The sequence below is a fragment of the Pseudorasbora parva genome, chromosome 4 (genome assembly GCF_024679245.1).
Source record: "Pseudorasbora parva isolate DD20220531a chromosome 4, ASM2467924v1, whole genome shotgun sequence".
In the NCBI taxonomy this organism is placed as follows: Eukaryota; Metazoa; Chordata; class Actinopteri; order Cypriniformes; family Gobionidae; genus Pseudorasbora; species Pseudorasbora parva.
The window spans coordinates 1,820,664-1,839,840 of NC_090175.1; the positions used below are offsets into that span (position 1 = coordinate 1,820,664).

The following is a 19,177-nucleotide window of genomic DNA, read 5'->3' on the forward strand; positions in this document are numbered from 1 at the left end:
ATAGGCAATCTATTTATATTTAACATGAAGTATAGGGCTTCCCTGTACATTAATAGCAGCAGCGCCGCGTCAGACACGCTCCTGGTGTGCAAAGACAGAGAAAACGCCAGGTAGCCACCCCACGGCTGTCACGCAACAGAAACGCCACGCTCACACCACGCTTGCAGTGTGTCTCTGGCCTAAGTTGAGTGAGTAGATCTCTGAGCTTGTGTGAATGAGTGAAACAGCTGAGTTTTACCGTTTTTGAATACATTCAGCCGATCTCTGTATCTGGCGGTAGCACTTTTAGCATAGCTTAGCATACATCATTGAATCGGATTAGACCATTAGCATCGCGCTCAGAAATGACCATAGACTTTATTGTTCAAAGAGAATATTTTTCCTATTTAAAACCTGACTATTCTGTAGTTACATCGTGTACTAAGACCAAGTGATCCTTCGCCTGTGCTTCCCCATAATATAGTCCCAAATCAATATCTGCCTAGGAAATTGCCTAGTCTTAATCTGCATCGGTATTTGTACTTGTTCAATCAATCAATCAATCAGTCATCTTTATTTCTATCGCTCTTCTCCAGCGCCGATTGTGTCAGAGCAGCTTCAGTGTTAAACAGGACAATACTGCAGCAGAATTAGATTTGGCTGTACAGTCGTTCTGGAGTAAACAGTGATGTTATCAGCTTATTTTAATTTATCATAGAGGGACAATGTTGGCAGATCAGTATTAGAGTTTATAGAATTAAATTAAAACCTAATTAATAATTGTTATTTCTATAATTAGTTGAATAACTTTGATCATAATTTTATTTTGTTCCCAATCACCATTTGAAGTTTAAGGCTTCCGTATTCACTCGTTGTGAATATGCAGGCCACAAGAAGTAATTAGGTGAGTGTTTTTTTTTTTTTTTTGGATCACTTTTACTCGGGACATGCTATCTGGCAACATAGGATTCCATTCATTATGCTAAGCAAAGCTAGCGGCGACCCTGCCAAACTAAAACAATGCATGCATTGAGACACAAATGCATTTGCCCACATATCTAAATGTAGGAAAGAAGTTGAATAAGCCCTATTTCTAAAAACGGTGGAGTATCGCTTTAAGGTTTTCATATTACCTGTGAACGTTTTTCTAGTACAATCTGACCAGCCTTAAACTTCAAATGGTGATTGTCTGTGGTCCCCTGAGTGTCATATTAAGATGACAAGTCTCTAGAATGAGGGGAATGTTTTTCAAGCTTTTATGCAAGAATCACTTACATAGGTGTCTGTGTCTTATACCCACACATACCTTTAATGAAACGAGTCAAATTAGGGTTAGGGTTGGTCCTTTTTTCCATTGTAATTTATTAGGGTGACCACCTGGCTATTGATCTGTTGCAGGACAGTAGATGTGATTTTGTGGGACACGTGTGATACACGTGTGAGCACGTGTCCAGTTTTGTGCGAGAACGGAATCTGCCTGTGAGTGGAGCGATTCCTGCTTGCGCATTTGATCCGCTCTCGCGTTACAATAATGCTCTCTCGACATTTGTCATAGAAATTGCCTTAAATTAACTATTAACGTGAAAAGAAAGTTGTGTTTGAAAGTTGCAATACATTTTTTTATTGGTTAAAATGAATGGAGAATATCCAAAGGTGCTCGACCATGGGATTGGCGGATGTTCATTGGAAATATTTGCCATCAGGATGAAAAAAATAATAACACCGACATAACTGAAATGCAGGACACTACTTAAATCTTATGGGACGTGGGACAAAAGCTCCCAATTTCGTGACTGTCCTGCAAAATGCGGCATGGGTGGTCACCCTACATGGGGCCCAAATACACGGTCCATGATGACATTTTAATTTTTAATTACTAATGTAGCATGTAACATTAACTTTTTTCTGGGACTCTTCACAATCAAACATTTTATCTGATTTCAAACTAATATATCAGTGTAGTTTGCCTGACAAATGACTATCAATTACCTACTTAGATCAGGTTTTTGCATAAAAATGATAAGGTTTAGGAAAAGATCATAGTATCATTGCTATAGTCTCGTAGTATCTATTTTTCACGTTAAATATGTTCAAGGCTTCCTTGTTCAATGAAAGCTGTGGCCCATTCCATCTTTTAGTCACTCACATGAGTAATAGTATATCAATATAGCCCAAATCAAATTAGCTACACCTTTACAATCTGCAATTTAAAACAGATTTCATTAATGCATCAAAAATATAATCCAGTATTTTCATTATTCTGAACTGAGTATAATGAATATACTTTTGGTACCAAGTATAATTATACGTTTTTTCTCAAGTTAAATTTTAAATGCAGGACTATTAACAGTTTATACATTCTGGAACTTTAACTTAAATAAAATATCTGAATACTTCACAACTGATATAAATAAATTGAAATGCAGGGTGCATTGTTAATTTCTACTTTTAAGAGAGGAATTGTAGTATTTATTAATTTGCAGTTAACTGCAGTAATACATAGCAATTTAATACTGTTTTAAGCTGCCTTAAATTAATCCATAAAAAAACACAACTTTGAGCTGCACCTTCAGCGCCCAAAAGTACCGCTCTTAATTGATGGCCCCGCCCCTTGCCCTCCGCTTGCACTCTGCTGCGCGCGCTAACGATGAGTGACACTCACAACCTGGACAGGTTCAAGAGGAGACTCAAACTGCTACGAGCTCATCACAATAAATGCGAAAACTTCACACTACAGGTAAGATTTTATGATATTTAAGATCTCTAGCATTTTTTGGGGTGAACTTTCATGATTGGGTTGGGTGGGTAATTATATAAATGCTCACAAAGCAGTGCAGCTGTGAGTTTATGATCTGTGATCTGTATTCTGAACTGTGATGATCAGAGAGGGGGAGGGGGAGTGCAGTGTGAGTTTATGATCTGTGATCTGTATTCTGAACTGTGATGATCAGAGAGGGGGAGGGGGAGTGCAGTGTGAGTTTATGATCTGTGATCTGTATTCTGAACTGTGATGATCAGAGAGGGGGAGGGGGAGTGCAGTGTGAGTTTATGATCTGTGATCTGTATTCTGAACTGTGATGATCAGAGAGGGGGAGGGGGAGTGCAGTGTGAGTTTATGATCTGTATTCTGAACTGTGATGATCAGAGAGGGGGAGGGGGAGTGCAGTGTGAGTTTATGATCTGTATTCTGAACTGTGATGATCAGTGAGGGGGAGGGGGAGTGCAGTGTGAGTTTATGATCTGTATTCTGAACTGTGATGATCAGAGAGGGGGAGGGGGAGTGCAGTGTGAGTTTATGATCTGTATTCTGAACTGTGATGATCAGAGAGGGGGAGGGGGAGTGCAGTGTGAGTTTATGATCTGTGATCTGTATTCTGAACTGTGATGATCAGAGAGGGGGAGGGGGAGTGCAGTGTGAGTTTATGATCTGTGATCTGTATTCTGAACTGTGATGATCAGAGAGGGGGAGGGGGAGTGCAGTGTGAGTTTATGATCTGTATTCTGAACTGTGATGATCAGAGAGGGGGAGGGGGAGTGCAGTGTGAGTTTATGATCTGTATTCTGAACTGTGATGATCAGAGAGGGGGAGGGGGAGTGCAGTGTGAGTTTATGATCTGTATTCTGAACTGTGATGATCAGAGAGGGGGAGGGGGAGTGCAGTGTGAGTTTATGATCTGTATTCTGAACTGTGATGATCAGAGAGGGGAGGGGGAGTGCAGTGTGAGTTTATGATCTGTATTCTGAACTGTGATGATCAGAGAGGGGGAGGGGGAGTGCAGTGTGAGTTTATGATCTGTATTCTGAACTGTGATGATCAGTGAGGGGGAGGGGGAGTGCAGTGTGAGTTTATGATCTGTATTCTGAACTGTGATGATCAGTGAGGGGGAGGGGGAGTGCAGTGTGAGTTTATGATCTGTATTCTGAACTGTGATGATCAGAGAGGGGGAGGGGGAGTGCAGTGTGAGTTTATGATCTGTATTCTGAACTGTGATGATCAGTGAGGGGGAGGGGGAGTGCAGTGTGAGTTTATGATCTGTATTCTGAACTGTGATGGTCAGAGAGGGGGAGGGGGAGTGCAGTGTGAGTTTATGATCTGTATTCTGAACTGTGATGATCAGAGAGGGGGAGGGGGAGTGCAGTGTGAGTTTATGATCTGTATTCTGAACTGTGATGATCAGAGAGGGGGAGGGGGAGTGCAGTGTGAGTATATGATCTGTATTCTGAACTGTGATGATCAGAGAGGGGGAGGGGGAGTGCAGTGTGAGTTTATGATCTGTATTCTGAACTGTGGTGATCAGAGAGGGGGAGGGGGAGTGCAGTGTGAGTTTATGATCTGTATTCTGAACTGTGATGATCAGAGAGGGGGAGGGGGAGTGCAGTGTGAGTTTATGATCTGTATTCTGAACTGTGATGATCAGAGAGGGGGAGGGGGAGTGCAGTGTGAGTTTATGATCTGTATTCTGAACTGTGATGATCAGTGAGGGGGAGGGGGAGTGCAGTGTGAGTTTATGATCTGTGATCTGAACTGTGATGATCAGAGAGGGGGAGGGGGAGTGCAGTGTGAGTTTATGATCTGTATTCTGAACTGTGATGATCAGAGAGGGGGAGGGGGAGTGCAGTGTGAGTTTATGATCTGTATTCTGAACTGTGATGATCAGAGAGGGGGAGGGGGAGTGCAGTGTGAGTTTATGATCTGTATTCTGAACTGTGATGATCAGAGAGGGGGAGGGGGAGTGCAGTGTGAGTTTATGATCTGTATTCTGAACTGTGATGATCAGAGAGGGGGAGGGGGAGTGCAGTGTGAGTTTATGATCTGTATTCTGAACTGTGATGATCAGTGAGGGGGAGGGGGAGTGCAGTGTGAGTTTATGATCTGTGATCTGTATTCTGAACTGTGATGATCAGAGAGGGGGAGGGGGAGTGCAGTGTGAGTTTATGATCTGTATTCTGAACTGTGATGATCAGAGAGGGGGAGGGGGAGTGCAGTGTGAGTTTATGATCTGTATTCTGAACTGTGATGATCAGTGAGGGGGAGGGGGAGTGCAGTGTGAGTTTATGATCTGTATTCTGAACTGTGATGATCAGAGAGGGGGAGGGGGAGTGCAGTGTGAGTTTATGATCTGTATTCTGAACTGTGATGATCAGTGAGGGGGAGGGGGAGTGCAGTGTGAGTTTATGATCTGTATTCTGAACTGTGATGATCAGAGAGGGGGAGGGGGAGTGCAGTGTGAGTTTATGATCTGTATTCTGAACTGTGATGATCAGAGAGGGGGAGGGGGAGTGCAGTGTGAGTTTATGATCTGTATTCTGAACTGTGATGGTCAGAGAGGGGGAGGGGGAGTGCAGTGTGAGTTTATGATCTGTATTCTGAACTGTGATGATCAGTGAGGGGGAGGGGGAGTGCAGTGTGAGTTTATGATCTGTATTCTGAACTGTGATGATCAGTGAGGGGGAGGGGGAGTGCAGTGTGAGTTTATGATCTGTATTCTGAACTGTGATGATCAGAGAGGGGGAGGGGGAGTGCAGTGTGAGTTTATGATCTGTATTCTGAACTGTGATGGTCAGAGAGGGGGAGGGGGAGTGCAGTGTGAGTTTATGATCTGTATTCTGAACTGTGATGATCAGTGAGGGGGAGGGGGAGTGCAGTGTGAGTTTATGATCTGTATTCTGAACTGTGATGATCAGAGAGGGGGAGGGGGAGTGCAGTGTGAGTTTATGATCTGTATTCTGAACTGTGATGGTCAGAGAGGGGGAGGGGGAGTGCAGTGTGAGTTTATGATCTGTATTCTGAACTGTGATGATCAGTGAGGGGGAGGGGGAGTGCAGTGTGAGTTTATGATCTGTATTCTGAACTGTGATGGTCAGAGAGGGGGAGGGGGAGTGCAGTGTGAGTTTATGATCTGTATTCTGAACTGTGATGGTCAGAGAGGGGGAGGGGGAGTGCAGTGTGAGTTTATGATCTGTATTCTGAACTGTGATGATCAGAGAGGGGGAGGGGGAGTGCAGTGTGAGTTTATGATCTGTATTCTGAACTGTGATGGTCAGAGAGGGGGAGGGGGAGTGCAGTGTGAGTTTATGATCTGTATTCTGAACTGTGATGATCAGAGAGGGGGAGGGGGAGTGCAGTGTGAGTTTATGATCTGTATTCTGAACTGTGATGATCAGAGAGGGGGAGGGGGAGTGCAGTGTGAGTTTATGATCTGTATTCTGAACTGTGATGGTCAGAGAGGGGGAGGGGGAGTGCAGTGTGAGTTTATGATCTGTATTCTGAACTGTGATGATCAGAGAGGGGGAGGGGGAGTGCAGTGTGAGTTTATGATCTGTATTCTGAACTGTGATGATCAGAGAGGGGGAGGGGGAGTGCAGTGTGAGTTTATGATCTGTATTCTGAACTGTGATGATCAGAGAGGGGGAGGGGGAGTGCAGTGTGAGTTTATGATCTGTATTCTGAACTGTGATGATCAGAGAGGGGGAGGGGGAGTGCAGTGTGAGTTTATGATCTGTATTCTGAACTGTGGTGATCAGAGAGGGGGAGGGGGAGTGCAGTGTGAGTTTATGATCTGTATTCTGAACTGTGGTGATCAGAGAGGGGGAGGGGGAGTGCAGTGTGAGTTTATGATCTGTATTCTGAACTGTGGTGATCAGAGAGGGGGAGGGGGAGTGCAGTGTGAGTTTATGATCTGTATTCTGAACTGTGATGATCAGAGAGGGGGAGGGGGAGTGCAGTGTGAGTTTATGATCTGTATTCTGAACTGTGATGATCAGAGAGGGGGAGGGGGAGTGCAGTGTGAGTTTATGATCTGTATTCTGAACTGTGATGGTCAGAGAGGGGGAGGGGGAGTGCAGTGTGAGTTTATGATCTGTATTCTGAACTGTGATGATCAGTGAGGGGGAGGGGGAGTGCAGTGTGAGTTTATGATCTGTATTCTGAACTGTGATGATCAGAGAGGGGGAGGGGGAGTGCAGTGTGAGTTTATGATCTGTATTCTGAACTGTGATGATCAGTGAGGGGGAGGGGGAGTGCAGTGTGAGTTTATGATCTGTATTCTGAACTGTGATGATCAGAGAGGGGGAGGGGGAGTGCAGTGTGAGTTTATGATCTGTATTCTGAACTGTGATGGTCAGAGAGGGGGAGGGGGAGTGCAGTGTGAGTTTATGATCTGTATTCTGAACTGTGATGATCAGTGAGGGGGAGGGGGAGTGCAGTGTGAGTTTATGATCTGTATTCTGAACTGTGATGATCAGAGAGGGGGAGGGGGAGTGCAGTGTGAGTTTATGATCTGTATTCTGAACTGTGATGGTCAGAGAGGGGGAGGGGGAGTGCAGTGTGAGTTTATGATCTGTATTCTGACATTTAGAATTTTTTTTTGAAATGCAAAGTATTGAAGTATTGATATACAAAATTGTCTTTTTTTGCAATGCTATAACTGTCCCATTGGGTGTTTAAAAGTTCGACACACACTTGCAGTCTTGTTTTTGAACTTCAAATACTATATTATAATAATTCATATTGATTATACTTTTTGTTAACAGATTGTGACACCGCTCCAAAAAGAGGTTTTTGTACCAAGTCTGAGACGTACTAAAAGTGACATGGTAAGTTTTCGAGGGATTGTCCCTTGACTATCCTGAAAATATTATTACTTTAAGATCATACATGTGCATTGCATCTGCGCTTCTCAGTTTACTCGTTTTTGGCAAGCTTTGAAGTTTTTCCATCTTTTGCACCTAATAAGCGAAAGTTAAATGTTCACTGAGCGTTTTCAACGCGATCAAGTGTTTAGATGTCCTCTCGATCAGATTAGAAAAATAATCCAATCTGATAGAAATTTTATTTGGATCTAGCAATTAAGGTATTTACAAAAAAGCTTTGCAGTCCGATCAAGCCATTAATCGAATTCCTAATGGTAGGGATACACCTATATGAACACTTTGGCTGATACGATATTTCTTTATATTTGAAAGCTGATAACCGATATATGGGCCGATAAATCTAAACATATTTTTTTATAAACTTTGAGAGCCTGAGATGCCATCATTCATCTAGATAGAGAAACACTAACAGTTGATTTTCTGAAAGAAAATAAAAAAAAATATTGATGTAAATATAATCTCTAATATTATCTCAGTAAATTATATTCTCAAGCAATATTCTCATCAGTGTTCATTCAGCTATGATGCATTTAAATCTAGGATATTTTGTGTAAGAGCCCAAACAGTATCCTAGTGAAATAATGCATATCTATATTTTCATATGATTTGGCAGTTAATTTGAATAAACATCAAAAATCCCAAAGGTATGAATCATACCCGACATCTAGATGAACACCTAACAGTAAGTTTTATAAACGCAAGTCATTCTTTTAAAATGCTATTGCAGTTAGAAACGTGCATACCAATGTTGAATGTAACTTTAGAGATGGTCCCTAAATTTGCCATCGAAGTCGAGCCAACTTTTTGCCTGTATTATCAGATGCGCTGTGGTTCTGCTGTGTGTGTTTTAAAATACCATATATACCCGAAATAAGAACACTTTAGGGCTGTTACCAATCAAATTAAATAATTTACACTAAAAAATTACAACTGCATTAAATAATGTTATGAGATTTGTATTTTTGGATAAATAAGAAATGTTGGAAAGTATGTTTAAACATGAAACTAAACCTCCAGTAGTTGGCAGCAGGTGAGTCTTAATGAGCGAGTCATTCGTTCAAACGGCTGGTTCATTCAAGAATGAGGCAGTCGTTTACCAACAGGTCATTGAATCTTTGATTCACTGATTCATTCAAACACCGAATCATTCAGTAACGCACACTGTTGCTGTAAGACGCATTATGGTTCTGCTGTTTGGAACTTTGTTGCTTAGAATCTTTGTTTTTAACTATTTTCGCTGCTGAAATAGAACAAAAACACTCAATATTGCATCTAAAATGTAAGTTACTTAATGTTCATTTGTTTATGGAACTGACTGTTATATGAAATCAGTGTAATCTTCAGTCGTGATGATATTCAGGAGAAAACACTTTTGGTTGAGTGATGTCGTTTAATTGTATCATATGTTATAAATATAAAAACATTTTGAATGTTTAGTGCAGTTTCTCTGTGTGAACAGTGCTCATATGTTATCGTCAGTTTAATATGTGACTTTGTCTATATTGTGAATATAAGACCCCCCCCCCCCCCATTTTTCAGCCTATTTTTAGGACACAAAACCTTGTCTTATATTCGGGTATATGCTGTATTTTCATTGCTGAAATAGAACAAAAACAGTCAACCACTGTATGCTGAATGAATCTCATTGTACACATCTCTGCTTTTGAGTGCAGATTTCAGTGAGTGAACGCGCGCTCTGAACAAAACCCCAGCTAATCTAAACGTCTCTAATTATTAGACATCGCATTCATAAACTCAATAGAAACGTATGTGATTGGTTATAAAGTTTGATTGGTCATAATTACAATTGACCTCAATTAGTATCAGTAATTCAGAATTCCATCTTCAAAATGATGGTAAAGTGTCTCTATAAAGTTAAAGTATCTCATGATGATTCGTGCTTTTAACTTGCAGTCAGAAGATATTCATGAGGAGACAGGAGAAAGTGATTCTGTGGAATCTGAAGTATCCAGTTGTGCTGGACTAGATCCAGATTATAATCCAGATTGCAATGGTGGATCATCATGCAGTGAGGATTTAAGCCCAGTGAAAGGCGGAACATATAGACTGTCCGGTGAAGAAGAAGAATTTGAAGGTTCTTCAAGTGACGATCAGATAAGAGGCAAGTGCACGGTTAATAAAAAAAAGAACTCAATGACTTATGTGAAAAGACACAATCAACAGAAGACAAATGAAACAAATAAAGGCAAATCAACTGTGACTCTAAAAACCTGTACAAAAAGGGAAGACCGTAAACAAGCGTGGGACAAAAAACATTATTGCCTCTATTGTAGCCAGGCACATTCTAAGATATCAAGACATTTAGAAAGAAAGCATGCTGAAATTAAAGATGTGGCATATGCCTTTAGCTTTCCTTTGAGATCAAAAGAAAGAAAGACACTTTTGGAACAGCTGCGCAATAAAGGCGACTTCAAACATAACACAGAAGTTCTGGAGAAAGGTAGAGGAGAAATAGTGACGTGGAAGCAGCCCTCTGATCAAGTGTCTGTAAAGGAGTATTTGCCTTGCCCATACTGTTATGGTATGTTCCGGAAAAAGGACTTATGGAGACATCAGTCGTCCTGCAAAACAAAAAAATCATGTGTGAAAGATAAACAAAAAAATACACGAGGGAGAGTTCAAAGTTGTGCTGCATGCCTGCTACCCATAGCAGCTTCCTCAGATGGATGTCAGAACATAATAAACAACATGCGGCAGGATGATGTGTCTTTTCACGTCAGAAAGGATTCTCTCATATGTAAGTATGGCGAATCACTATATGCAAAACATGGTCGCGTGAAGTCGAGGCACCAGTATATAGCTCAAAGAATGCGGGAGCTTGGTCGGTTCATGTTGGTGGCAAAGGATATGGACAAGACTGTCAATGTTCTTGAAGATCTGTGTGCCCCATCAAAATTTCAGCTCGTGGTCAATGCAGCTAAACGTCTGACACAGTTTAGTCCAGGGAAAAATGAATACAGAAAGCCTTCAACAGCGGTCAAAATTGGATTCTGTCTTAAAGGGGCTGTGGAGGTCATGATTGGACAGGCTCTTATGAATGATGATGATCTGGCAGAGAAGAAAGCAAAGAAATTCTTTGAACTTTTGGAGAAAAACTGGAGGAACAGTGTTTCTATCATTGCTCACCAAACCATGCAAGAAAAAAGATGGAATAAAGAAGATGACATCCCCCTCACCAAAAATGTGATTGCTCTGAGAAACCATCTCAGGATGGTAGAAGATGACGCAAGGGCGGAACTGAAGCAACAAATGAGTTTAAGAGCATATAAGACATTAAATGAGACGGTTCTGGCACAAGTCATTATTTTCAACAAACGGCGGGAAGGGGAAGCATCACGCCTGACTCTTGAGATCTACACGAAAGCAAGTACAAGTGCCATTAATGAAGACATCTATGAAACCTTGTCACCATTAGAAAAGGAGCTGAGCAAGATACTAACCCGCATAGAAATCAGGGGGAAAAGAGGAAAGAAGGTTCCGGTTTTCTTGACGGACAGAATGAAAGAGTCAATCGATTTGTTGGTTAAAAGGAGAGAAGAAGCTGGTGTACCTGCTGAAAATCCCTATCTCTTTGCAAGACCTGGCGTGATGACAAACATCCGTGGATGTGACTGTCTGCGAAAATATGCAAATGAAAGTAAAGCAGAAAACCCAGAACTCCTAAGGTCAACTAAATTAAGAAAACAGGTTGCCACACTCTGCCAACTCTTGGACCTTAGCGAACAAGAGCTGGAGCAAGTTGCAAGGTTCATGGGTCATGACATTAGAGTTCACCGTGACTTTTATAGACAGACGGACAAAACCTTTCAAATTGCCAAGATAAGTAAGCTTCTGTTCGCAATGGAGCAAGGCACTGAGACCTTAAGAGGGAAGAACCTGAACACGCTTCATCCTTCCGTATGTGGTATGTATGCACTGTTTTATCACCAATGCAATTGTATTGTGTATTCTTACATCTTTATATTTTAAGTACATTTTTAAGGGGGGGGGGGGGGTGAAACACTCAGTTTCAGTCAATCTCATGTCAATATGTCCATTCCTGACATTTCCTCACTACTAAATATTCCACGCTCAACTGTTAGTGGGATTATAACAAAGTGGAAGCCATTGGGAACAACAGCAACTCAGCCACGAAGTGTTAAATCCCAGAGCGGGGTCAGCGCATGCTGAGGGTCACAGTGCGCAGAAGTCTCCAACTTTCTGCAGAGTCAACAGCTCCAGACCTCCAGACTCCTGTGGCCTTCAGATGAGCTCAAGAACAGCGGAGAGAGCTTCATGGAATGGGTTTCCATGGTCGAGCAGCTCATCCAAGCCTTACATCACCAAGAGCAATGCAAAGCGTGGGATGCAGTGGAGTAAAGCAGCCGCCACTGGACTCTAGAGCCGTGAGACGTGTTCTCTGAGCGATCAATCACGCTTCAGTCGGACAATCCCATGGGCGAGTCTGGGTTTGGCGGTCGCCAGGAGAACGGGACTTGCCTGACGGCATTGTACCAAGTGTAAAGTTTGGTGGAGGGGGGATTATGGGCTGGGGTTGTTTTTCAGGGATTGGCTCCTTAGTTCCAGTTAAAGGAACTCGTAATGCTTCAGCATACCAAGACATTTTGGACAATTTCATGCTCCTGACTTTGTGGGAACAGTTTGTGGACGGCCCCTTCCTGTCCCAGCATGGCTGCGCTCCAGTGCACAAAGCGTCGCTCCATAAAGACGTGGATGAGGAGTTTGGTGTGGAGGAACTGGACTGGCCTGCACAGAGTGCTGAGCTCAACCCGATAGAACAGCTTTGGGATGAATTAGAGCGGAGACTGAGAGCCAGGCCTTCTCGTCCAACATCAGTGCCTGACCTCACAAATGAGCTTCTAGAAGAATGGGCAAAAATCCCCATAAACACACTCCTAAACCTTGAGGAAAGCCTTCCCAGAAGAGCTGGAGCTGTTAGAGAGGGTGGGCCGACTCCATATTAAAGGACAACTCCGGTGAGAAATGAACCTAGGGGTAATTAACAGATGGTTATCGAGTAGATCGTTCTCTGGGATGCGTTTTCATGAAATTGAATGTAAAGAGTTTTATCTCTAAACACAGATTAGCTTATAGCGCTTGTCTATGGGGCACAGGGTAGTGAAATTAAACCGCTAGTTAATACCACTAACAAGGCTCAAAAATGTAATTAAATTTCACAAACTTAATTCCTATCGAGCAGCTCACTTAGCACAGCGTTCGTGGCTCGATTGGTCGAGACTGTTTTCTAAGATGGCTGTCGTCTGTAAACGCATAATGGACTGTGTTTATAAAGTGTCTTCTTATTAAACCGTTTGTACTCTTACAAAGTTCTCAATGCTTCGGTCTGCATGTAGGGACCCTCATCATGCTGCCGTGTTAGTGTGAGGCTATTTTGAGTCTTGTTAGTGGTATTAACTAGGGGTTTAATTTCACTACCCTGTGCCCCATAGACAAGCATTATAAGCTAATCTGTGTTTAGAGATAGAACTCTTTACATTCGATTTCATGAAAACGCATCCCAGAGAACGATCTACTCGCTAACCATCTGTTAATTACCCCTAGGGTCATTTCTCACCGGAGTTGTCCTTTTAAACCCTACGGATTAATAATGGGATGGCATTAAAGCTCATGTGCATTGAAAGGCAGGCGTCACAAAACTCTTGGCAATACAGTATAAATGCAGTACTTGTTTATAAAATTCCAAGAATTAATAAACAAAATAGTGAAATTTTTCTGTAATGCTTTATAATGCTAACTGGAATAGGATTTGTTTAAAATGTTTTTGACTGGTAAAGGAACACTTGTAATTTCTGCTATTGAAAATAGTGTAAAAGCAACAACTGACAACAGTAGATCAAATTTAGTATGTATAGCTCTATTAATCAAAAGTATGTACTTATGACTTTTGGACAATCAATCACTAATATTCTTTTTTTTAAATCTTTTATAGGTGAAAGTTCCATATCAACTTCTGTTTTAAAGAGACAATCAAAAAAAGGACAAGGGAAGAGAGGAAGAGAGTTCAATGAGGGTAAGATTTAAACATTTGTGTTGTTTGTGTTGAAATCATCTCCCAGTAAAATGTTCAATACAGAACCACCACTATGACCTACTATGTAAATAGTGTTTTTTCATGAAATTAACTTTTAGCAAAGCAACCTAAAGATTGTTTTTCATACTTCCTCCTACCTTTTCTTTATCTTATTTTAGTAGATTTGAGTTTGGTACACATACACCATACAAAAGCAGTGCAACAGATGTATTTTAAACAAAGGGTTGAGTGGTAGCTTATTTGGAGCCCATATCCCTATTTAGAGCTTTTAAAAATCAACATTAAAACAGCCAAAATAATTGATAAAAACAGAAGGTTTAAAACTACAGCACAGATAAAACTGAAGGTGTGCATACATTTGTCCACAAGGCTAAGTGTGCATATAATGTACATGAAATTACTCTATGAATACAATTTGTAAACGGTTTTGACAAGTGAATCTTAACAGTCCATCAAAATATGTTGAGTGTTCACATATTTTTGGTTGCTTAATCTGTTGTATGGGCTTGGATTGTCAAAGAAAATAATAACACTTCTTCCAGACACCGTCATTGTTCGGTACAGTCTCTCTTACACTGCAGAAGATGAGGAATCACTTTTTGTTTTTCAGGCGGATGTTCCGACCTCATTTCCCCTCAAAAATCACCTGCTCAATGCAGTGAAGACGAGGATGAGGATGGAGGTTCGGATGTAGTTGGTGAGTTAAATACTGTTCTTCATCACGCCACAATTATTTATAGAACACACCTGCCTTTAGTTATAGGAGCCTAATGAAGGATATGTTACAGCAAAGCTCATAAAGGCCTTAACAGTTAAAGACTGTTAGTCAGATTTCATCATCAGCTTCAGTTCACATGGATGTTGAAGATCCAACAATACCTGAGATTCACTAAAGTAGCAGGAACTAATGTTTGTCTTTTGCAGATCTCAGTCAGAGAGCAAGTCACGCCATGAAGCCCTCACCCAAGAGAATGAAGAAAAGAGGAAAACAGACAAGCAAAGCAAAGGGTATGTTATTTTGAAGTATTAGCTTCTTGGATGGATAGAATGTCATTACAAACAATGGCTAGTTGCTGATCCTAAATTATTTAAAGGTCCCGTTTTTCATGTGTTTTTGAAGCTTTGATTAGGTTTCCAGTGTGCAATATAACATGAGTTCATGCTTATCGTGTAAAAACACAGTATTTTTCCCACCGTTGCCTTATCTGTCCAGCGCTGTTTCCTCTGTCCTATAAACGGCCTGATGATTTCCTTGTTCTATGAAGTCCCTCCTTCAGAAACACGTAACGAGTTCTGATTGGGCCAGCGCTTCCCGTGTTGTGATTGGATGGAAAGGTCCCGCCTCTTACCATAACGGGGAGATGCAAGCGCTGAATGCGCGCTCTTCTCCACGTGAGAGCAACGAGGCCACGCCCCCTATTTTGCATGTTCTTGTGGGCGGAGGGTTCGTCAACAAATGGTTCTAGTGCCGTCATCACAGCAGGAAGTGCAGCGGTGTAGTCCAAACCGGCCGCTCGCTGTCGGCTTTGAAAGGGAACTTCTGTTAAATAAAATATCTCGCTTGGCATTGAACTTTTTGAGCTTTATAATTGTACAGGTATTATTTATGCTCTAACAGCAACATTACACACTAACTAAAGTTTGAAAGATGGAATCGCGAAGAATGGGACCTTTAAGGGTTAGTTCACCCAAAACTGAAAATTGTCATCATTAGCCCCGTTTCCACCACAGGAACTTTACCCAGGAACCAGGAACTTTGGGTGGTACTCGGTGTGTTTAGACCGCAGGAACCAGGGTCTAAATGAAGTTCCGGGTAAATATTTCCCCCTCCAAACGGCCCTGCTCGCGAGGTAGTACTTTTTCAAAGTTCAGGAACTTTCGAGGGCGGGACTTGGGCGCTGAACATGCTGATTGGTTGAGCTCACGCAGCATTTTATTTCAACCGGCATTTTTAAAAGTCTTTTGCGAGGTTCGTTCTGCGTTCAGTAATGTCAGTCTTACTCTCTGTCTGATGGCGCGCGTTCGTCTCAGCCATCTCACGTTCAATGTCCGTAATAGCTGATAATAATATACATTGTCATTTTAAATCTAGCTTTACAAGCTTTCTGAATATGCTGCTGAATCTGCATATTAGTGCTCTTTTCTGTCGTTGTTAATTACCTCTTTAGTAAACCGATACATAACCAGCAAAAGCAGCACAGCTTGAATCTCTTCCTTACTCGTTTTTTTTTTTTTTTCACCATGTAAACGACCTGACCGATTACTATAAGTGTGTGTCCTTACATGACGTGACGGCGCGCGCCGCGCTCATGTTGACAAGAGAGGAAAGCTCATTTTTCTGAGGGGTAAACTTTTTATTTCGTAAGTTATGAAGATAATGTTGGAGTAATGACACAGCGTATATTGCCCCAGGCAGTTTTTACTTTAACTGCGCCTGACAGAACATTTTTTTTCTGAGATGATTATTACACTTTACAACAGATAAATAGCTTATATAATACTGTATTAGTCCTGGTGGCCGTTAAGAGTTGCTCTGGCTACAGTTAACACACTCCAGCTGCTGGAGAAAACAGCGTTGACATTTCTGATGCGGCAGACAAACTGCATGTGACAAAATGATTGCGATTGAAAGTAGGGCTGTTTCGAATGCCATTTTTTGAGCTTCGAAGCTTAGGTGGCAATCAATATCGAATATTCGAAGCTTCGGTGGGTGGGGCTAAATATATAATAATAGTGTCGGTTTGCATTTGTATCATCTTTCACGACTTCACGTTTCACTCTTCGGCATCGTAAATGTGTTGCGGCAGACCCAGTGGAGTGCAGTGTTGCATTTGGTGCAATATGATCAGGTGGCACACATTCTTTAAATATTAATAAACATTTAATAATCTTTTAAATAGAACAGTTTCCGGTACGCATTACACGGGCAGGTTTATGCTCCGAAAACGGACAGTGCACAAGTGATACAAAACACAAAGTCTGTTGAGAGCAAGAACTTTAATAAGGTATTAATAACGAACCTTTCTTTAAAACAAATGAATCCCAAAACAGAAATTAAATTAGCAACACACAGTGATTTCAATGAACTGTAATAAATAAAGAACACGGTAGCATGCTTATAAACAGTTGAATAAGAATAAATGAATTGTTTTTAAAATGACACAAAATGTAATATATATTACAATTAGTTTTATTCTATAAGGGATTTATTTTGTCTTATTCTGACTTTTTGTTAATTTAAATCTTTAAAATGCGCAATGCTTTTATTGAAAGCATGTTGCGGTGTTTTTTTAAATTTATTATTATTATTTCAAGCATGAGTGAGAATGAGTCCGCGACGGAAGTCACGTGTTGAAAAAAAACAAAAACGCATATTCGAATCTCAAAACTGAAAATCGAATGCCACCTCACCGAACGAATATTCGATTATTCGATTATTCTAGTACAGCCCTAATTGAAAGTCATCACATGTAAACACCAGATCGGTTTAGATAACATCTCATGTAAACAGTCCACTAAATCTTTCAATCGGTACACTTAAAAATGATTACTGTCCTTCACTGGCATGGAGGAGCAGTCGCGTGCAGTCCTACATCACCGGACTAATTTGCCTAATCTTCTCGGAACTTTATCGCGGTCGAAACGCAGACAGCTGCAGGTCTGGGGGGGAGAAAAGTTCCTGTAAAAAAGTTCCTGGTACAAATTGTTCCAGGTAATTTTGGTGGAAACGGGGCTATTTACTCACCCTCATGTCTCTCCAAATCCTTAAGACCTTTTTTCATGTTCTTGATGAAATCTGAGAGCTTGATTTCATCCATAGACAGTTACACAACTTCATTTTCTAGGCCCAGAAAAGTAGTAAAGTCTTCCGGTTTTAAAATGACTTGAGGGCGAGTAATTAAGGACAGAATTTCATTTTTGGGTGACCTAACCCTTTAATTGCTTGTTAGACATGAATGATGTATTTTAAAATAAACAGCATCTTACACTGCAGAAGATGAGGAATCACTTTTTGTTTTTCAGGCGGATGTTCCGACCTCATTTCCCCTCAAAAATCACCTGCTCAATGCAGTGAAGACGAGGATGAGGATGGAGGTTCGGATGTAGTTGGTGAGTTAAATACTGTTCTTCATCACGCCACAATTATTTATAGAACACACCTGCCTTTAGTTATAGGAGCCTAATGAAGGATATGTTACAGCAAAGCTCATAAAGGCCTTAACAGTTAAAGACTGTTAGTCAGATTTCATCATCAGCTTCAGTTCACATGGATGTTGAAGATCCAACAATACCTGAGATTCACTAAAGTAGCAGGAACTAATGTTTGTCTTTTGCAGATCTCAGTCATAGAGCAAGTCACGCCATGAAGCCCTCACCCAAGAGAATGAAGAAAAGAGGAGAAAAAGTGGCTAAGAGAGGAAAACTGAAGGGTAAGTTTAATAAATCTTGAGTAGTGAGTAGCACCAGGGTTTTTCCTATTGTAAGTTGTCAGTTGTATTTGTATAGAGCTTTTCATAAACACTTGTTAAAAGCAGTTTTACAGAGCTTACGTGTTACTAAAATAGAATAATTTTAAGACATTTAAATATGTAACTATTTAAAGACTTAAGATGGATTGCATTTATGATTTAAAGTCTTAGTTCCCTGTAAGCAGGCCACAGCTGCAGGATTTTGATTAGGTCAAGTCAAGTCTCCTTCATTTATTCAGCGCTTTCACAATCCAGATAGTTTCAAATGCTTTACAGTGATAACAGGAGATTAATGGAAGAGAGATTGTTTTGTTCTATACTCATGAAAAAGTTATTTTCCAGCTAAAGTAAGTTTATGATTGATTCAGTTCCGTTGTAAATAATCCTTAGTTATTCATTAGGTTGAGAAAGAGGGGAAAACCTGCTGTCCTCACTCATCAATAGGGCCTCAACCAACAGTTATTTTTATAATTGATGAATCTAATGATTACTTGAACAGTTATTTGACTATACAGTAAGTGAGTGTAACAATACACATCTCATGATTTGGTACAGTAATACAAAACTGAACTCAAGGTTCACAATGTGGATCATGAGTCTTTAAAAACGGAGACGGTTTAAAAAAAATCTCTTTAAGGATGAAATTACTTTTTGACAAAATCATATAGCCCTACATTTGGGAACTTTCTGTGGGCAAGCAAAAGCAGTTAAAGAAACCCACATTTTGGTCTGTTTTTAAACTTACATAATCTGCATTGTCTTTGTCATTTGTAGAGACTACCAGGATAATCCTGAAGAGAGCCTGGAGTGAGGAAGAGAGAGCAGCGGTACACAAACATCTGGGAAGGTTTATAGCGGAGCGCAGGGTTCCTGGAAAACTGGAGTGCGCAAAGTGCCTAGAAGAGGAAAGGGCCCTAAAAGCAAGATCTTGGAAAGACGTTAAAAACTTTGTCTATAATGCCATTGTAACTTTAAAAAGGAAGGCTGCTTCCCGGAACATTAT

At 40.9% G+C, this 19,177-nt stretch overlaps 2 protein-coding genes across 4 annotated transcripts in view; one reads left to right on the top strand and one right to left on the bottom strand.

Annotated features, from left to right (window-relative positions):
- Nucleotides 1-19,177, bottom strand: part of LOC137072623 (proto-oncogene vav-like) — a 69,723-nt gene that overhangs the window by 34,285 nt on the left and 16,261 nt on the right. The gene's annotated exons all lie outside the window — the stretch shown is intronic.
- Nucleotides 1,702-19,177, top strand: part of LOC137072625 (uncharacterized) — an 18,233-nt gene continuing 757 nt past the window's right edge. Inside the window, exons 1-9 of one of the 2 annotated variants that reach the window (XM_067440497.1) lie at nt 1,702-2,716; nt 7,513-7,575; nt 9,547-9,754; nt 13,604-13,684; nt 14,316-14,402; nt 14,630-14,713; nt 17,729-17,815; nt 18,043-18,135; nt 18,949-19,177. The exon at nt 18,949-19,177 is cut by the window's right edge and continues 757 nt beyond it. In XM_067440497.1, the coding sequence (XP_067296598.1) occupies nt 2,627-2,716; nt 7,513-7,575; nt 9,547-9,754; nt 13,604-13,684; nt 14,316-14,402; nt 14,630-14,713; nt 17,729-17,815; nt 18,043-18,135; nt 18,949-19,177 (1,022 nt within the window). In that variant the 5' untranslated portion in view covers nt 1,702-2,626. Of the gene's footprint in view, nt 2,717-7,512; nt 7,576-9,546; nt 9,755-9,913; nt 11,558-13,603; nt 13,685-14,315; nt 14,403-14,629; nt 14,714-17,728; nt 17,816-18,042; nt 18,136-18,948 lie in introns of those variants that run through there. The other variant, XM_067440496.1, reaches the window with a different exon arrangement.